The sequence below is a fragment of the Capricornis sumatraensis genome, chromosome 19 (genome assembly GCF_032405125.1).
Source record: "Capricornis sumatraensis isolate serow.1 chromosome 19, serow.2, whole genome shotgun sequence".
Lineage (NCBI taxonomy): Eukaryota > Metazoa > Chordata > Mammalia > Artiodactyla > Bovidae > Capricornis > Capricornis sumatraensis.
Window position 1 is genome coordinate 67,649,552 of NC_091087.1, and position 18,408 is coordinate 67,667,959.

Sequence of the window (18,408 nt, forward strand, 5' to 3'; positions counted from 1 at the left end):
CTGAATGTTGAGCTTTAAGCCAACTTTTTCACTCTCCTCTTTTACTTTCATCAGGAGGCTTTTTAGCTCCTCTTCACTTTCTGCCATAAGGGTGGTGTCATATGCATATCTGAGGTTATTGATATTTCTCCCGGCAATCTTGATTCCAGCTTGTGTTTCTTCCAGTCCAGCGTTTCTCATGATGTACTCTGCATAGAAGTTAAATAAGCACGGTGACAATATACAGCCTTGATGTACTCCTTTTCCTATTTGGAACCAGTCCCTTTAGGGTTAGTACAGGGAGCTGTTTTTCTCTGTTTATATCAGTATTTAAACTTTTCTCACCTTCCACATAGTAAACTAAGCCTCCCTTTCATCAGCCTTCAAGGTGGGAAAGAAAACAAGCCCAACTACTGACGAGGGCCCCCACATCTTATTATCTGGACCCACACTATCCTTGACCACACGGGTGAGCTGAGTGCAGAGAGATTTGCCCAGGCTCTTCCCCAGGTTAGGAGCAGGTAGGAGGCTGGTCCCAGTCTGTCCATTGCTCACTCTGAGTGCAAATGGTGTTGCCATTTGTAGATGGCAGACAAGAGAAGAAAGATGCCCTGGGCTTCCCCAGGCTCCCTTGAGTCCACCTTTTCATTCATTCATTCATTCACTTGCTATTTCAGTACACTGAGCACCATTAGAACTGCAGGTCGGGGAGGGCTGGGACACGGAGATGAACCAGACTCAGGAGCTCACAGTTGAGTAGGGTAGGACCCAGATAAAGTGATGGTTATAGAATAGGACTGGATATGCTCAAAATGCAGTCTGCAGTGGGCCTCCCGACATCAAGAAGGGATCCTTGGAGAGAGGCTGCCAAGTATGCTGAACCTGAATGGATGAATGGCAGTTGTCCACGCTGGGAGGAGAGTGGGCAGATGCGCTGAGGTCAGAGAACACGGTGGGAGTTAAGGGGAAGGGGCTGTAGGACCAGAGTGAGAGGCGTGAGAGGGAGGCAGAGGATGAGCGGTAGTTTGGCTGCTGGGTTCGATCCTGACTCAGCTTTGAGCTCTTTGCTTTATTCACGGCCATAGCCCTAGTGCCCAGGGCAGTGCCAGGCATGTTGTAGGTGTTCAGTAACTATTTTGAGTCTCAATTCTGTATCTCTTAAAGGGGACAAGCACTTCTTTTTGCTGCTGCTGTATCCCAGTACTTTCAAATAGGGCCTGGCACACAGAAGGTGCTCAATGAATATTTTTCATGTGGCTGACAGGCTGGATGACAATATAGAGTTTGGCCCATACCTTGTACTTACTGATTAGCAGCTATGATTGTTATCTTCTTGGGTAGCTAGATAAGTAGTTACTGGTCAGGTCATGACGGGTCTCATGTGCAGATCCAGCAATATCTGTCAGTAAAAGACAATGATACTGATGATGTAATAGAGGAGAACCTTTGTATTTTATTACAAGTTAATCACTAAAGGGATGATGCCTATGAGCTTACATTATACCTAATGGCCCATCTCTGGGAACCCTGTCTCCCAGGTAATGAGCATTAAGCTAAAACAACTTTGTTTAGCTCACAGGAAACCTCTTGGCCAGGCCCACCTGTGAATAACTGCAGGAAGGAAAAAATTAGCACATCCCTTCTGGAGGCTGACCAGAACCGAGAAATGTTTGACTTTACTTCCTCCCCTCTTGGTATAAAAGAAGCCCAAATTCTGACTCAGGCAAGATGGTTCTTTGGGACATGAGTCCACCATCTTCTCAGTCTGCCAGCTTTCCAAATAAAGTAGCTATTCCTTGACCCAACAACGTGTCTCTGATGAGCAGTACAAATTTGGTCTCAGTAATGGTAATAATAACAATTGTAAACCTTTGTTGAGCAGGTTAAATGCTTTACAAATGTTCTTTCTTCAATGGCTCTTTGGAACCCCCGGGGTAAATTCACAGGTGTCGGAGCTGCCATCTGCCTTGAGTAGCATCTAATGAAGCACAGGCTGTTCTGTGGCTGCTTAGACTGGGTGTGGGCACATGGGCAGGAGTTTGTCCTCTGGAGAACTCTTGCCCAGCTTCTGCAGAGGACCTGACCTGGATGCTGGGTGTCTGTCCCTCGGACAGTGCTTCCCGGCTGATTTCCTGAGGCAGAGCTGGAGGCCACCTGGTCCGAACATTTCATCTTGGAGAGCGAGTTGCCATTTTTTACTTACTGGGGTCTGATTTTAGGAGCTAAATGGGTTTTTGCAATTTTTTCATGAAGTTTCTCTGCTTGCTTGTGCTCATGTTCAGTCACGTCTTGACTCTTTGGGACCCTGTGGACTATAGCCTGCCTGGCTCCTCTGTCCATGGGATTCTCCAGGCAAGAATACCGGAGGGGGTTGCCATGCCCTCCTTCAAGGGATCTTTCTGAGCCAGGGATCAAACCTGCATCTCCCGTGTCTCCTGCACTGCAGGCGGACTGTTTACCACTGAGCCACTGCGGAAGCCTATAAATAGTGTATATGTGTGGTTGAGACAATAAATATGAAACGAGCATCCATGTACTTATTGCATAGTCTGTAGAAAAAATTCCAAAGCTCTTTGTGTGGTTTACAAAAGCGCCTGTACTGGCCTCTTCTTCCCCCTGAGACTTCAGCTGTCCCCAGACTCACCAGGATGCTTCATCGCCCCAGACCCACTGCATGCGGCCTTTCGCACGTTCACCTTTTCTTTGCACCTGCCAATCTCCTAACGCCTAGTTTTCTCCTACGATGGGCTGAACTAGTCCTGCTAGCCATTCAGGTCTCAGCTTAGCTCCCTCCCATCTTCCTGGGAGAATTCCCTGCATGCCTCTCAGGTGAGTGGGGACTCCCCCATTGTGCGTTCCCCGGTGCCCAGGGCTCACATCACCATAGTGATGTTTATGGCTCCCCCTCCCTGGGTCACGAGATGCCCGAGGGACCTGGTTTTCTGTTGATGGATGCTCTGTGGATGCTTGGAGGATACTGATGGGAATCCTGGTCTATAGGTTCCCCGGGGGATGCTGTGTTTTAAGTGACCCCTGAGATCTGTTCTCTAGGGAGATGTCAGTGGTTCTTTAATGCTCTGGCATCATCCACTGGATTTGTCATCCAGCGTTTCTGAATGTCCAGGCAAAAGCTCATCCTTGTTAAATAGGATGGAATGAAACTTCCTCCCCCCGACAATATAAAAATGTTCCTTGAGATGGAAAAACACTGGGAATTACAGCTGAGCCAGAGCCGCTCCTGGGAAGGTGGTCAGCGAGTCCTGGAAAGAATCTGAATGAAATAGTCTCTCCCTCCTTGTCTTGAATGAGTGGTGCCTCTTAGCATGTCGGGGAGCACAGGTTTAGTCCCAAGACTGGCGAATTTCTGCTAGAATTAAAGGGTACTGAAGCCAGGTCCATGTGGCCTGAGTATCTCTGGTGGAACAAAAACACTGTCAGAACTTTTAACATTTGGCATTCCCACACGCAGCCACACCCCTTTTCCAGCTCAAATTCCAGCCCCCTCCCCACTTCCTTCCCCCAGCAGAGAGATACTGTCACAGAGAAGGCTGCCTGCTTTGTCCTTTTCACTCATACAGTGAATTTTATGTCTTAGAAAGACAGAAGCATATGGAGTCTTCATGGTTTTATTTATGCATATATGTGTTTTGAATATGAGGGAATATAAACAACGTGTGTTCAGTCGCTCATTCGGGTCTGACTCTTTGTGACCCCATGGACTGCAGCACTCCAGGCTGTTCCATCCTTCGCTATCTCCTGGAGTTTGCTCAGATTCATGTCTGTTGAGTCGATGATGCTATCCAACCATCTCATCCTCTGCTGCCCTCTTCTCCTTTTGCCTTCAATCTTTCCCAGCATCAGGGTCTTTTCCAGTGAGTCAGCTCTTCACATCTAAAATAACATAATCAACTACATGACAGAAAATTTCAAAATATTCTCCCCCCAGGCATTTTTCTCCTGTTCTAGTGAGGCTTTAAAACTATTATTTGGAATCCTAAGTAGGACTGAATTGCAATATCTTGTGGGGTTTTTTCCCCCCATCTCGTAGCTGGGGCATCTGCCTTTAGGCCACTTGGTCTTTTGATCCTCATTTTAAACTGCTGCGCAATGTTTCATAATCCTGTGAGGCTTTTTTTTTTTCATTCCCTGTTTGCTGTTGATTGCCAAGTGGCAGCTGAAGGAAGATGTGTGACTTACTAAGCAGCTCTGAGGAATTGGCTGTAGAGAAGGGGACCCTGCAAGTGAATTGGAGGAGCCTAGGACACCAGGACCCAGTGTGGGTCCCTAGGACTGCATCTCTCAGCCGTGTCCTCCTCTGGCAAGGTCACTGGCGTGGTAGACCTAGAGATCTTAGCTGGACTTCACGGCGTCTTACAAAAGAGATAGAGAAATATGCATAGAAGGGGAAAGCAAACAATAGAAGTCAAATGACTTGTGATGCTACGAACACGTTAGCATTACCTTGGAAATCTGGTCAAAAATTGGGACATGAATCGTCTGGACAACAGCATGGAGGGTGTGCATGTCCAGTTTGTGGATGATCTGAAGCTGGAGGAGAAGGACTGGGTAGGTAGAAGGGGTCCTCTGGAAGCTGAGATGGCCTCACGGGGTGGCTCCATGGGCAAAAGTCAGCCTGCTGAAATGTAACAGAGTCAGAATACTCAGTCCTGGCTTTGGCTTCCAAACACTCACTTTGCTCGGACAGAAAGAGGTCCATGTGGCTCTGTAGCATGACGATTCTATAGCATGGTGTAGTGACCCCAAAGCCAGTGTGGTTCTGGGCAGCGTTGGTGGGTGTGCTGCCCCAGAAGGATGGAGGGGATAGCCCTGCCCCACCGGGCTGGGAAGACCTTACCTGGAGTACTGTTTTCCTCGTAAATGCTGTGATTTTGGAATGGGTCTTTCCAGGCGCAGGATCGTGATTAGGCGAGACTGCACAAACCAGTTAGAGGTGGGCGGTGTTTAGCTGGAGGAAAGGAGGCTCGTGGAGCCACGAGAACAAGTGCCAGTCACCATCCACATCATCATCATTAATCTCAGTAGTTCAGTTCACAGCCATTCTATTTAGTCCTACAAGCCGAGTATTAACCCGCACCTTACAGATTAGGAAATTGAGTCTGAGAGAAGTGAAGCTGCTTGCCCAACTCACACAGCTGGGAAACCACAGAGCCAAGATAGGATGTCAGATACATTTGAGGGCTGCATTGTCATTTCTTCCCACTGAATATCACTTTCTCAAAACCTGAGGCATTGTTGCCTTGCACAATCACCTAGGTCTTTGTGTGTGTGTGTGTGTGTATGGGATATAGCCAATTAACAATGCTGTGATGGTTTCAGGTGAACAGCAAGGAAACTCAGCCATACATACACATGTATCCATTCTCCCCAGACTCCCCTCCCATCTAGGCTGCCACGTAACATTGAGCAGAGTTCCATAACATCACCTTGGTCTTTGCAGAGAGGGTGCCCCTCATGGTTATAGAGCACAGGGATCCCCCTGAAATTTACACATACATATTTACATAGCACTCAATACTTCTAGTCTTTAGAACCCTGTGGGTCTTTTTTTTTTAAGTTGTTTTAATGAATTCTAAATTTGTTTTTTATTATAAGCTTTGTTTCATTAGTAAGTATTCAGTTGAAATAATTACTGAAATAATTCAGTTGAAATAATTACAATAATTAATTGTATTAATTATTGGATGAATATCAAAAGTCTGTTTAGAAAATGTAAGGTGTAAAGAACAAGCAACCCTGTACCCACCTCCCCACTTAAGAAATATTACCAGTACTTCAGGGGTCCCCAGTCCCATCCACTCCCCCTCTCTACTTGGTAGTAATCACTCCCCTGGCCTTTTGGTTTATTATTCTCTTGCTTTTCTTTGTAAGTTTATCCCTGATAGATCAGTTGGTAAAGAATCCGCCTGCAATGCAGGAGACCTGGGTTCAATCCCTGGGTTGGGAAGATCCCCTGGAGAAAGGAAAGGCTACCCACTCCAGTATTCTGGCCTGGAGAATTCCATGGACTGTATAGTCCATGGGGTCCCGAAGAGTCAGACATGACTCAGTGACTTTCACTCACTCACTCAATCTCTAAACAACTTGTTCAGTTTCCCCTGTTTCTGAACTTCATATAGATGGAAATATCCTTTCTGCAGCCTTTGGCGGCTTAGTTTTTAAATCTACGTTGTAGCAATTTGTTCTTGCAGGCTGCAGCATTTCCCTCCTTTTCTCGCCATGTAGAATGTATGAGAGGCCACTGTGGGTGGACATTTGTGTTGTTCCCAACACTGACATTGCTGTCTGTCAGCATTCTTGGCTGCTCTGGACATTGGTGCAGGTGTACCCAGGTATGTGCCCACAGGTGGGATGGTGGGTCACCAGGGTCTGAGTATGCTCATCTTTATAAGATGATAGCATCCTACCTTACAAAGCGACGGTGACCAAGCTGTACTTCTGCGTGTGCTCAGCCGCTCAGTCATCTCTGACTCTTTGCAACCCCATGGACGTAGCCCACCGGCTCCTCTGTCCATGGAATTCTCCAGGCAGGAATACTGGAGTGGGTTGCCATTTCCTTCTCCAGGGGATCTTCCCAGCTCGGCAATCAAACCCGTGTCTCTTGCGTCTCCTGCCTTGACAGGAGGATCTTTACCACTGAGCCATCTGGAAAGCCCCAGTACTCCCGAAGCTGGTGAACAAGCCTCCCTGTTGCTTTATAGCCTTTGTCAGTATTGAATGGTTTTCTCTGATTTTTTTTACCTCTTGTCCATCATGCCTGTTGGGTAGTAACTCACTGTATTTTATTAATTTTTTTTCTCATCCTATTTTAATTTGCGTTTCTCTGATTACTGAGGTTTAGCTTCTCGGTGCTTACTTACTGTTTTGAGAAGTGCCTGAACATGGTTTTGGCCCTGTTTTCTGCTGTGAGTTTTATCATTTTCTTCCTGGCATGACACTAACATGATATGCATGATATACAGTGTATATAGTATGTATATGTAGACACATAGTACATACACATGTGTGTGTGTGTATATATATATATATATATATCCCAGATTATGGCTTAACTAGGACATTTCTTTAATAAACAGGTATTAAATTTAATGCTTTCTAATTTCTTACTATTTTTCTTTATAGTTTGAACTTTTATGTCTCAATAAGGTATCCTCTGCCTCTGGGTCATAAAGATATTCACTTATATTGTCTTATAAAAGTTCTTAAGTTTTCCTTTTCTCAGTTGTCTGCAATCCACCTGGAACTGGTGAAATTTGGTTTGATTTTTCCTATATGATTACCCAATTATTCCAGCACTGTTTATCCAGAAGCCCATTTTCCCCTGTGATGAGCAGTGTCCATATATGTGTGGCTGTTTCTGTTCTTTGGACTTATTTTTCTAAGGGTTAACTCCTAAAGCTATATAATAATTCATGATGTCTTATAAGGCAAGTTCCCTTTCTTTATTTTTCATTAATAAACAATTTTTCTATTATTATCTCTCTGCACTTTGATATACATTTTTGAATCAGCCTGCTAGGTAGCACCAAAGACCCTGTAGAAATTTTTGACTGAGGTGGCTCTGTATATAGGTCACCTTAGGTAGAACTCCTGTTTTCCAGATATTGACTCTCACACTCCTTGAAGATGGTGTGCCTTCCTTCTTATGGAGGTGCAACTTTATGTCTGTAAACTTTTCTTTTTAAAGAATTTTACATATTTTTGTTAGATTGATTTCTAGGTAATTTATATTTCCACTACTGTTGCAAATGCTCTCTTTTTGAGATAAACCTCTTTATTGAGATAAAATCCACAAACCACCGCATTCACCTCTTCAAAGTGTACAATTCAGAGTTGTGCAGCCATCGCCAAAATCTAAGTCTAGAACATTTTCGTCATGCCCCCCAAAATGCCTTTCTCATTAGCAGCTAACTCTCACTCCCCTCGCCCCACTCCAGCTCCTGGCAGGTAGGAATGAGTGAGGGAGTGGATGAATGAGCTTATGCCTGTGCAGCTGGCTTCATGTCAGAAGTTGCCTAGTCCCCAACTTTCCTTTCTGTTTTATTTTGGTTCTGTTTTCCCCTCCTATCTCTGTTATTGGTCTTGTTTTCAGCTAATCTCCCAACCTCTTTCATTCTCCTCCACTCCCTGGCCAGAGAGCTTTTCCCAAGGAAAACCATGTTCCAATCACGTCTCTCCGAGGAAACCCTCGGTGGCTCCCTTGGGAGTCCGGCTGCACTCCCAGCGCGATTTCTCTGGGGAGATTCAGGCTGATGACTCAAGCCCCTTGGAGGCAGACTTTGGGAATGCAGCTCTTGGGAGTTGGAGAAGGCCTCTTCTGGGCTCTCGGTTTGCTGCAGAGACCTCAGAAAGTAAACACAGTCGACCCGATTATTCTCCTCCACTTCCTCCTGAGTCAGAGCTGTCTTGGGTTAACTCGGGGAAGAGGCTAAATTAAGCCTTGAAACCAAGCAGCCTCCGTGACTGGTACTTTGTTTTGCTTGAGTGACCGCGATGATGGGTATTGGGTTTTAAGGGCAGCACTAATTGTGTCTCTTTAGACCGACCTTGGTGATCTTTTCCCTGCCTTGCAGAGACGGGGATGGCCAGATTCACACCCCACCCCACCGCTCCCCCAACCCGCAGCACCCACTTACACATTCCTTCAGTGCAGTTTCCCCAAATGCCTGGTCCGTGCCAAGCCCTGTGCTTGGTGTTGGAGTTTCAAAAGCTTGCTCTCTGGCTTTTGGGAAGTCTGGCTAAGGGAACTACAAGAAACAAGAGACCCATGAGAGAGATAACTGGTGCTTGGGTAGATGTCTGTCCAGGGCAGAGAAGGGAGTGGATGTCCCTTTGCCTTCTTGTGACCTCATGCAAAGGCCATGGAATCACCGAGATAAAACAAGGGTCCATCCTCGCACTCAGAAACAAGTGAGTGGATACAACCACTTATACCTTATACCCTAGCAGTTCTTCTCTTAGGTGGATGGAGCCAATAGGAAATGGCACAGATTCACATCAAAAGAAAACATTGCAAACAAACGTTGACTCTAGTTAATACATGTAAACTGCAGTATTTAAAGGGAAGTATTTAAATGGATGATATTTCCCTGGAGAAGGAAATGGCAACCCACTCCTATATTCTTGCCTGTAAAATCCCATGGACAGAGGTGCCTGGCGGGCCATAGTCCATGGGGTTGCAAAGAGTCAGGCATGACTGAGCACCTGACACAGATAATGATATTTGCAGGTTGCTTTGAAATGCACCCCCCCAAAGATGGCTGGATAAGATGCAGGGATAAGTATCTGAGAAAACAAATGCTGTTGTTCAGTAAGTCATGTCTGACTCTGCGACCCCATGGACTGCAGCACGCCAGGCTCCCCTGTCCTTCACTATCTCCTGGAGTTTTCTCATGTCCATCAAGTCGATGATGCCATCCAACCATCTCATCCTCTGTCGTCCCCTTCTCCTGCCCTCAATATTTCCCAGCATCAGTCTTCTCCAGTGAGTCAGCTCTTCACATCAGGTGGCCAGAGTATTGGGGCTTCAGCTTCAGCATCAGTCCTTCCAATGAATACTCAGGTTTGGTTTCCTTTAGGATTGACTGGTTTGATCTCCTTGCAGTCCAAGGGACTCTCAAAAGCTTCTCCACCACCACAATATGAAAGCATGAGTTCTTTGGTGCTCAGCCTTCCGTATGGTTCAACTGAAACATTCATACATGACAACTGGAAAGATGATGTGTGCCGCAGTCATATCCGACTCTTTGCAACCCCATGGACTATAGCCAGCCAGGCTCCTCTGTCCATGGAATTTTCCAGGCAAGAATACTGGAGTGGGTTGCTATTTCCTACTCCCGGGGATCTTCCCAACCTAGGGATCAAAGCCACATCTCCAGCGTCTCCTGCATTGACAGGCAGATTCTTTACCACTGCAAAAACCCATAACTTTTTGACTATGAACCTTTGTCTACAAAGTGATATCTCTGTATTTTTAATACACTGTCTAGGTTTCTTATCACTTTCCTTCTTCCAAGGAGCAAGTGTCTTTTAATTTCATGGCTGCAGTCGCTGTTGACAGTGATTATGGAGCCCAAGAAAGTAAAATCTGTCACCACTTCCACTTTTTCCTCTTCTGTTTGCCATGAAGTGAGGGGATCAGATGCCATGATCCTCATTTTTTGAATGTTGAGTTTTAAATGAATTTTTTCACTCTCCTCTTTGATTTTCATCAGGAGACTCCTTAGTTCCTCTTTGCTTTCTGCCAATAGGGTGGCATCATCTGTGTATCTGAGGTTGTTGATATTTCTTTTGGTGATCTTGACTCCAGCTTGTGATTTATCCAGGCTGGCATTTCACATGATGTATTCTGCATATAAGTTAAATAAGCAGGATGACAGTATACAGCCTTGTCTTATTTTCCCAATTTTGAACCAGTCCATTGTTCCATGTCCGGTTCTAACTGTTGCTTCTTGACCTGCATACAGGTTTCTCAGGAGGGAGGTAAGGTGGTCTGGTACTTCCATCTTTTAAAGATTTTCCGCAGTGTGTTGTGATCCATACATTCAAAGGCTTTTAGTGTAGTCAGTGAAACAGAAGTAGATGGCTTTCTGGAACTCCCTTGCTTTCTCCATGGTCCAGCAAATGTTGGCATTTTTATCTCTGGTTTCTATGCCTCTTTGAAACCCAGCTTGTACATCTGGAAGTTCTCAATTCATGTACTGCTGAAGGCTGACTTGAAAGATTTTGAGCATACCCTTGCTATCGTTTGAAATGACTGCAGTTGTACAGTAGTTTGAGCATTCTTTGGCATTGCCCTTCTTTGGGATTGGAATGAAAACTGACCTTTTCCAGTCCTGTGGCCACTGCTGAGTTTTCCACATTTGCTGATATATTGAGTGTAGCACTCAAACAGCATCATCTTTTGTATTTTAAATGGCTCAGCTGAAATCCCATCATCTCCACTAGTTTTGTTCGTAGTGATGCTTCCCGAGGGCCACTTGACTTTACACTCCAGGATGTCTGGCTCTAGGTGAGTGACTAAAAGCAAATCAGTTCAGTTCAGTCACTCAGTCGTGTCCAACTCTTTGTGACCCCATGAATCGCAGCACGCCAGGCCTCCCTGTCCATCACCATCTCCCGGAGTTCACCCAGACTCACATCCATCGAGTCAGTGATGCCATCCAGCCATCTCATCCTCTGTTGTCCCCTTCTCCTCCTGCCCCCAATCCCTCCCAGCATCAGAGTCTTTTCCAATGAGTCAACTCTTCGCATGAGGTGGCCAAAGTACTGGAGTTTCAGCTTTAGCATCATTCCTTCCAAAGAAATCCCAGGGCTGATCTCCTTCAGAATGGACTGGTTGGACCTCCTTGCAGTCCAAGGAACTCTCAAGAGTCTTCTCCAACACCACAGCTCAAAAGCATCAATTCTTGAGCGCTCAGGCTTCTTCACAGTCCAACTCTCACATCCATACATGACCACAGGAGAAACCATAGCCTTGACTAGATGGACCTTAGTCGGCAAAGTAATGTCTCTGCTTTTGAATATGCTATCTAGGTTGGTCATAACTTTTCTTCCAAGAAGTAAGTGTCTTTTAATTTCATGGCTGCAGTCACCATCTGCAGTGATTTTGGAGCCCAAGAAAATAAAGTCTGACACTGTTTCTACTGTTTCCCCATCTATTTCCCATGAAGTGATGGGACCAGATGCCATGATCTTCCCTTTCTGAATGTTGAGCTTTAAGCCAACTTTTTCATTCTCCTCTTTCACTTTCATCAAGAGGCTTTTTAGTTCCTCTTCACTTTCTGCCATAAGGGTGGTGTCAGCTGCATATCTGAGGTTATTGATATTTCTCCCGGCAATCTTGATTCCAGCTTGTGTCTCTTCCAGCCCAGCGTTTCTCATGATGTACTCTGCATAGAAGTTAAATAAGCACGGTGACAATATACAGCCTTGAAGTACTCCTTTTCCTATTTGGAACCAGTCTGTTGTTCCATGTCCAGTTCTAACTGTTGCTTCCTGACCTGCATACAGATTTCTCAAGAGACAGGTCAAGTGGTCTGGTATTCCCATCTCTTTCAGAATTTTCCACAGTTTATTGTGATCCACACAGTCATAGTAACATGCTAATAGTGGCATTTAGTTGCTGAGTGTATGGGTGCTCAGTATAATTTTTTTTTTTCTGTATGTGAAAATTTTCATTTAAAACATTGGGGAAATGCATATGTGTGTTTGCCAGCAGAAATGTAAACGAATGTTCAGAATAGCATAATGACCTCAAACTGAAAGCAACTCAAATGCCCATCAGCAGTAAAATAAATGCATACATAGTGGGCCTGTTTATATAATGGAGTACTGTTCACAATGAGAATGAACACGCTAAGCTACACACAACATAACGTTGAAGGGGGAAAGACTCAAAAGAGGACATCCTGTATGGTTCTGTTTCCATAAAATCCATAAACAGGCAAAACTAGCCTGCTGCTGCTGCTGCTAAGTCACTCCAGTCGTGTCCGACTCTGTGTGACCCCATAGACGGCAGCCCACCAGGCTCCTCCGTCCCTGGGATTCTCCAGGCAAGAACACTGGAGTGAGTTGCCATTTCCTTCTCCAAAACTAGCCTAGGATGTTAGAAATCAAGGTAACGGTTTTCAAGAAGAAGGAAGAAAAGGATTGAATGGAATGGGGAGCCTCCTGGGGTACTCGAAGGTTCTGTTTCTTGATGTTGGTGGCAGCTAACAGGTGTGAACACTCATCAAGTATGTTTAAAGTCTGTGCACCTTTCTGTTTGTGTATTACACATCATAAAAAAAAAAAAACTATACTGGGAAGAAAAAGAAAGAAAACCAAACATATCCAGCCTAGAAGCTTTGCCTAGTCAAAGCTACTTTTTTCATTTAAGAAGCAATTTTAATTAGAAATTATATCCTGTATACAGGTGTTATTCCAATAAGTTTCATTCCATTGGCTAGGACAGAGTGGATAGCTCTGAAATGATGGAAGTCTTGCCCTGACCACTTTAGGGTGGTAGGAACCCACACTGAGTCTGTCAAGTAAACCAAAGTTGGGAAGGGAATGAGACTTCCCTTTAAGGCACACATTTGTTCATTTGTGCACACATGCCTGTTGCATCTGTTCCCTTGGTCTTCACTGTGTGTCTTTCCTTCACACAGAAATTTATCCACACACACTGTGTCCTGAATCCAGACTAGATTCCCAAGGTGTGACCTGGCCCTTGCAGGGTTTCATGTGCCCAGAGGAAGGAAGAGGCGTGCAGGCATTTCACCTGGCAGCCACCCTCTCTGCCTACCTGGAGTCCTTTTTGTGATTCTTCTAATATGTTTGTCCTGAGATATCCTTTGACCCCTGAACTGACTTGTCAAGAGTACTTCAGAGAAGCAGAACCAATGAGAGAGAGAGAGAGAGAGAGAGAGAGAGAGAGAGAGGTTTGTTATAAGAAATTGGCTCATATCATTATGTGTGCTAAGTCACTTCTGTGCGATGCTCTGGACCACCAGGCTCCTCTGTCCATGCGATTCTCCAGGCAAGAATACTGGAGAGGGTTGCCATGCCCTCCTCCAGGGGATCTTCCTGTCCTGCATCTGTTCCGTCTAACCTGCATTGGTAGGCAGGTTCTTTACCCCTAGTGTCACCTGGGAAGCCCCATGCCGTTATGGAGACCCCCAAGTCTTGGGATCCACAGAGTAGGTCAGCAACCAGGCGACTCAGGAGAGCTGATGGTTTCATTTCAGTCTGAAGGTTGGCAGGCTCAATACCAAGGAAGAGCCTAGGTTTCCATCTGGATGCAAAAGCAGAAAACAGCTGATGTCCCAGCTCAAAGGCAGTCGGGCAGGAAGAGTTCCTTCTCACTCAGCCCTTTTTGGCTATTCAGGCCTTCGACTGCTTAGATGAGGCCCACCCACACTGGGCAAGGCAGTCTGCTTTGCTCAGTCTACCGATTCCAATGTCAGTCTCATCCAGCAACCACCCTCACAGACACACCCCGAATCATGTCTGAAAAATGTCTGGGCACCCCAGGATCCAGGAATCAGTCAGATTGACAGAAAATTAATTGTCACCACTCTGGAGCCTGAAAAGCCTTCTAGCTTGAAAAGACACAGCTCTCTAATAGAAGAGGTGCAGCCAGGGGCCCTGGCCTAGTCCCTGTCCCATCTCGTCAAGTAGGACAAGCTATTGCTGTTGCCATCTCATACACATTAGTCATTTTCACCCCCCACGTTGTTTGAATTAGTCATCAGTGGAAAAGAAGGCTTCAGCTGCCCACCAGGCCCCCTGCATGGTCATGTTTATGATTTTAAAGAATAAATAGAAATATCTTAGTTATTACAAAATACGTCATATACGTCAGGCAATCTCTGAAACAGCTGAAAGGATAAAGATAAAAAACGAACCTCCACATGCTTCCCGCACAGCCTCACAAATGGAAAATGACCAGTATATTGAAGGTCTTTGCTGCTCCCCCAAGGGGATTCCCGCTCTGTCCTTTCCTGTAAGTAGCCACTCTCCTGAATTCTGTTGGTCATTCTCTTGCGTTTTACAAACACCGAAGTGTGTGTCGCTAAGTATACTTGTTTGATGTGCCCTGTTTGAGTCTTTATGAACTGACACGTGCTGTGGGTGTTCTCTGCACCATGCTTCTTCGTACGAGATGGGGCCTCATCCCCACCATCATGTGTAGCTGCTGTGCGTTCATTTCACTTCCGTGTCATATTCTTTGGTGTGGACGTGTCCATCGTAGGAGCCACGTGTCCTTCTCTTCAACTCTTGATGCCTGTTTGGGTAACTTCTGGTCCTCTGCCTTCCCAGCTGAAGCTCACAGGAGCATTCCTGTCACTGTCTCCAGGTTCACAGGTACAGGAATTTCTCTTAGATGAACACCTAGGAGGTCAGGTGCTCAGCCCAGCTGGGGACTATCTCTTTGCTTCTCTGGGTAATGCCAGGGAACTTTCCAGAATGATTTTACCAGTGTGTGCTCCTGTTGGTGGTGATGTGGGTTTCTTATGATGCTGTCCCTCTCCCCCTTCTCCATCCTCTCTGATCTCAGTAAATTGCCCTCCCTAGGTTCGGTTACCCTTATTCACAGGGTGGCCAGTGTTTAAAGCACACTGTGACCATGATGCCCTCCTGCCCGCTTCATGCACGTGCAGGACTGCACTTGTCCGGGGTGGGATCTAGTACGTGAACACGTGTCAAGTTCCCACTGCTGTGGGAGAACCCACGGGCTTTTGTTGGACGACTGTGCAGCTGTCTGTCTCTGCTTCAAGGAAAATGACTGAAGCAAAATCCCAGTAGAAAGGGTGGTGGCCAAGCTGAACCCCGGGGCTGAGCTCCTTATGCCAGTGTCACAGTCTTCATCCTTGAAAGTGATCAGCCATGCTCTGCCATCTCTCCATGGCCAAAGAGCAGTGCGTCCCAAGGTTTTCTCCATGAGAGATTTTTCGGGCCCACCCAACACCTAGTCCCCAGACATGAAATCACTCCCCTACCCGGTCTGCCAGGCTTTGGAGAGGATGCTTATAAACTGTCTTTTTCTTGTGCTGCCTCTTTCCAATTGCAGATTAGTCTGGGGAGGAAGATAAAGACATTTGCCACCAAGATGGTAATCACGAGTGGAAATGACGAAGACAGAGGAGGCCAGGAAAAAGAGAGTAAAGAAGAGAGTGTCTTGGCGATGCTGGGGATTATCGGGACCATTCTGAACCTGATCGTCATCATATTTGTATACATCTACACCACTCTGTGAATGGCCCAGTGGGTCCTTAGGCCTCGGGATGGCCAAAAGACAGGACGAGTCCTGTGTGTTGGCAGATCAGTGACCAGACACTGTGCCAACAAGCAGCTTTGACCGACACATACCGCCCAATCAGATGCACCTTCGAACTTGATAAAGGGTCACCAAGATCAACCAATCCTGCTGCAAGGGGCAGACACTAAAGCACAATGAATCCACCAAAACTCATTCACACAGCAAGGAACTCAACATCATTGGCAGGGGACCCGAAAGGACGCTTGGAAAACCACCCTTTGACACCATCAGGGAGTGGATGGGTGCAAAGATGGGTTATCCCAGGTCACTAACGGATGTCACGTGTTCAAAAAGAGGAACAGGGGTGGACGCAGCTCATAGCAGACACAGCTCTCGGCCTGTCTCCCAGGACACATATTTCCTCCTAACTCGATGAACTGTTTGGTACCAAAAAACCACAGGGACGGTCCTTGACAAGCATCCCATTCATCAAAAGTGTCTAACTATTTGATACTGGGGAGATAACTTATTTTTTCTTTTTTTCATTGGCTTGATGTGTGTATCTGTTCATATCAAGGTTTATAAATATATATTTTTAATAAATGTGTTCTATTTTTTAGCATGAACCGAATATTTGGAGAAGCGCTCCTGGATCCATACAGCTTTCCTTGGTTTTACCTGCTCTATCTACCTTAGACTGCAGTTGTTCTGTTGTGTAATCGCTGTAGTCCTCGTTCTCTCATCTGGAATCGTTTCCCTCTCATGCTTTTCGATCTGGAGGACACTTTCCCGTAAGACCAGCTGTGGTCTTGGTTGGTGCATGTTTTAAGATTGTCCACTGAGCGACTTTTTGTTGTTATACCGGAGATGTAAAATGGTCGTGGGCGTGTGGACTTTGGATGTACCGTATCCTTACTGAGAATTATGCATGAACAGGGCTGAGTGATATAGATCAGCTTAAAAAATTTTTTTTACAAGGAATACCATGGAGGAAGGGCGCGGCTACATCTGTGGATCAACTATAGGATGGAGTGTTCAGCTTCTCATTGGCAGCGTTATTTCATTCTTGTGACCATTTGTCGATGAGATTTGATTTTAATGGCCATATGCCATGAAAGATGGGTGGGAAGGACAAGGCGGGGAAAGCTCAGTGTTAGGGGCGTAATTCCCGTAGTGAGCCTCCTGGGAGCCTTTGCAAAGTAGGTGGGGGTGTAGATGACACTTGGACTCCCCCTCGTAAGAGCTCACCTGGCTGTTTCAGGCTGAGAGCACACCCCTGCAACAAGTGACTTTTCAAGAGCACTAGAAGGGATGCACCGGTCACCCTAAAAGATTGCTACATTTCTTCAAGCTCCTGGTTTACACCCACATGAAGCTACTTCCTCCCTGGCAGGGGCAGTTGAATCAGGATGAATGTGCCCTGTTCTGCCTGCCTGCCTGAGATGGGCCTTTCACTGGCTGCAGTGGCATGGCCTTATAAAGAGGGTAGTGTTCCTTCTGCCAGTGCCAGCCTTGCCTGTGGGCAAAAGGAGCAGCAGGCTGCCTAGGTGGAGTCGAATGATGTCCAGGAGGTCACCGCCAGGTCTCTCCCTCCTGATATCGTGGTGTCTGAAATTTCACCCATAGTCACTGCTTGGACTGTGTTAAAGACCAGGCTCTTTTTAAAGCAGATGCCCCGAGCACCTGGCCCTCATCAGGAGTCTTCTCTTCCCCACCAGAAGGAACGGAAGTCGATGTGTGTTCAGGACATACTGTGTGCTAGCCACCGTGCCAGACCCTGTATTCCTTCAGTCATTGAATGCTCACAGGAAATGAGCTGGAGAGTCTCTGTCCCACATCATAGAGGAAGAAAGGGGAACTCAGATGGGGAAACTTCCCCGAGGTCAGGTAGCTGGTAGTGGTGAGTCAGAACACAAATTCCCAAAGCTGTCTGATTCCCTAGCCTGCTGAGGGGCATCAAATGCTGGGCAAAGAGGGAATGGAGAGGCAGGGACTGGCCAGGAAAGGGCCCGCGGGACCGCATGCACACCCATGGTTTGCCGAGGGCCAGCTCTGCCCCCGCCCTCCTTCCCTCCTAAGAATAAATAACCCTGGGAACCCCTTGCATCCTGGCACAACGCTGGCCACGTGAGGACTTGAGGAGGGAGGCCAGGAGGAGGCTGCTTAGAAATATAATGGACTGTCGCAGGAGGGAGCCATCTCACGGGTTCCGTGTGGTTCTAGAAAGACTGTGAGACTTCTGAACAGTGAACAAGGTAAACAATAAAGGTGCAATGGAAAAAAAAAAAAAAATCTATCGATGTCCTTTTTCCCCCCGCAGCGTCCTGGTATTTTTAAACCTTCATGTCATTCCTTTACCTATATATATTTTTGTTTTATTTTATTTCAGATTTTTTTTTTGATATGGACCATTTTTGAAGTTTTTTCAATTTGTTACAATGTTGTTTCTGTTTTACCTTTGCTTGTTTTCCTATTTTCTGTTTTTTTTGGTTGGGAATCCTAACTCACACCCCGTGGATTGGAAGGTGAAGTCTTAACCACTGGACCACCAGGGATGTCCTGATTTTTTTTTTTTTTTAAGCAGACAAATCTGAATGTGACTCTGTTCCAGTGAAACTGTTTTGTTTGAACTGTGGAAGCCCCAGTGATTTTTCAAGTGTACTAAC

The 18,408-nt window shown here is 46.0% G+C and overlaps 1 protein-coding gene across 1 annotated transcript; it reads left to right on the forward strand.

Annotated features, from left to right (window-relative positions):
* The first annotated feature begins 15,592 nt into the window (after positions 1 to 15,592).
* On the forward strand, positions 15,593 to 15,739 carry TUNAR (TCL1 upstream neural differentiation-associated RNA). The gene has a single exon (XM_068990847.1). It carries the CDS (start codon positions 15,593 to 15,595, stop codon positions 15,737 to 15,739), a length of 147 nt encoding a protein of 48 aa, XP_068846948.1.
* The last annotated feature ends 2,669 nt before the right edge of the window (positions 15,740 to 18,408 follow it).

What these genes read in the sequence shown, in the direction of transcription:
- TUNAR (XM_068990847.1), top strand. Translation starts at nt 15,593, where the DNA reads ATGGTAATCACGAGTGGAAATGACGAAGACAGAGGAGGCCAGGAAAAA.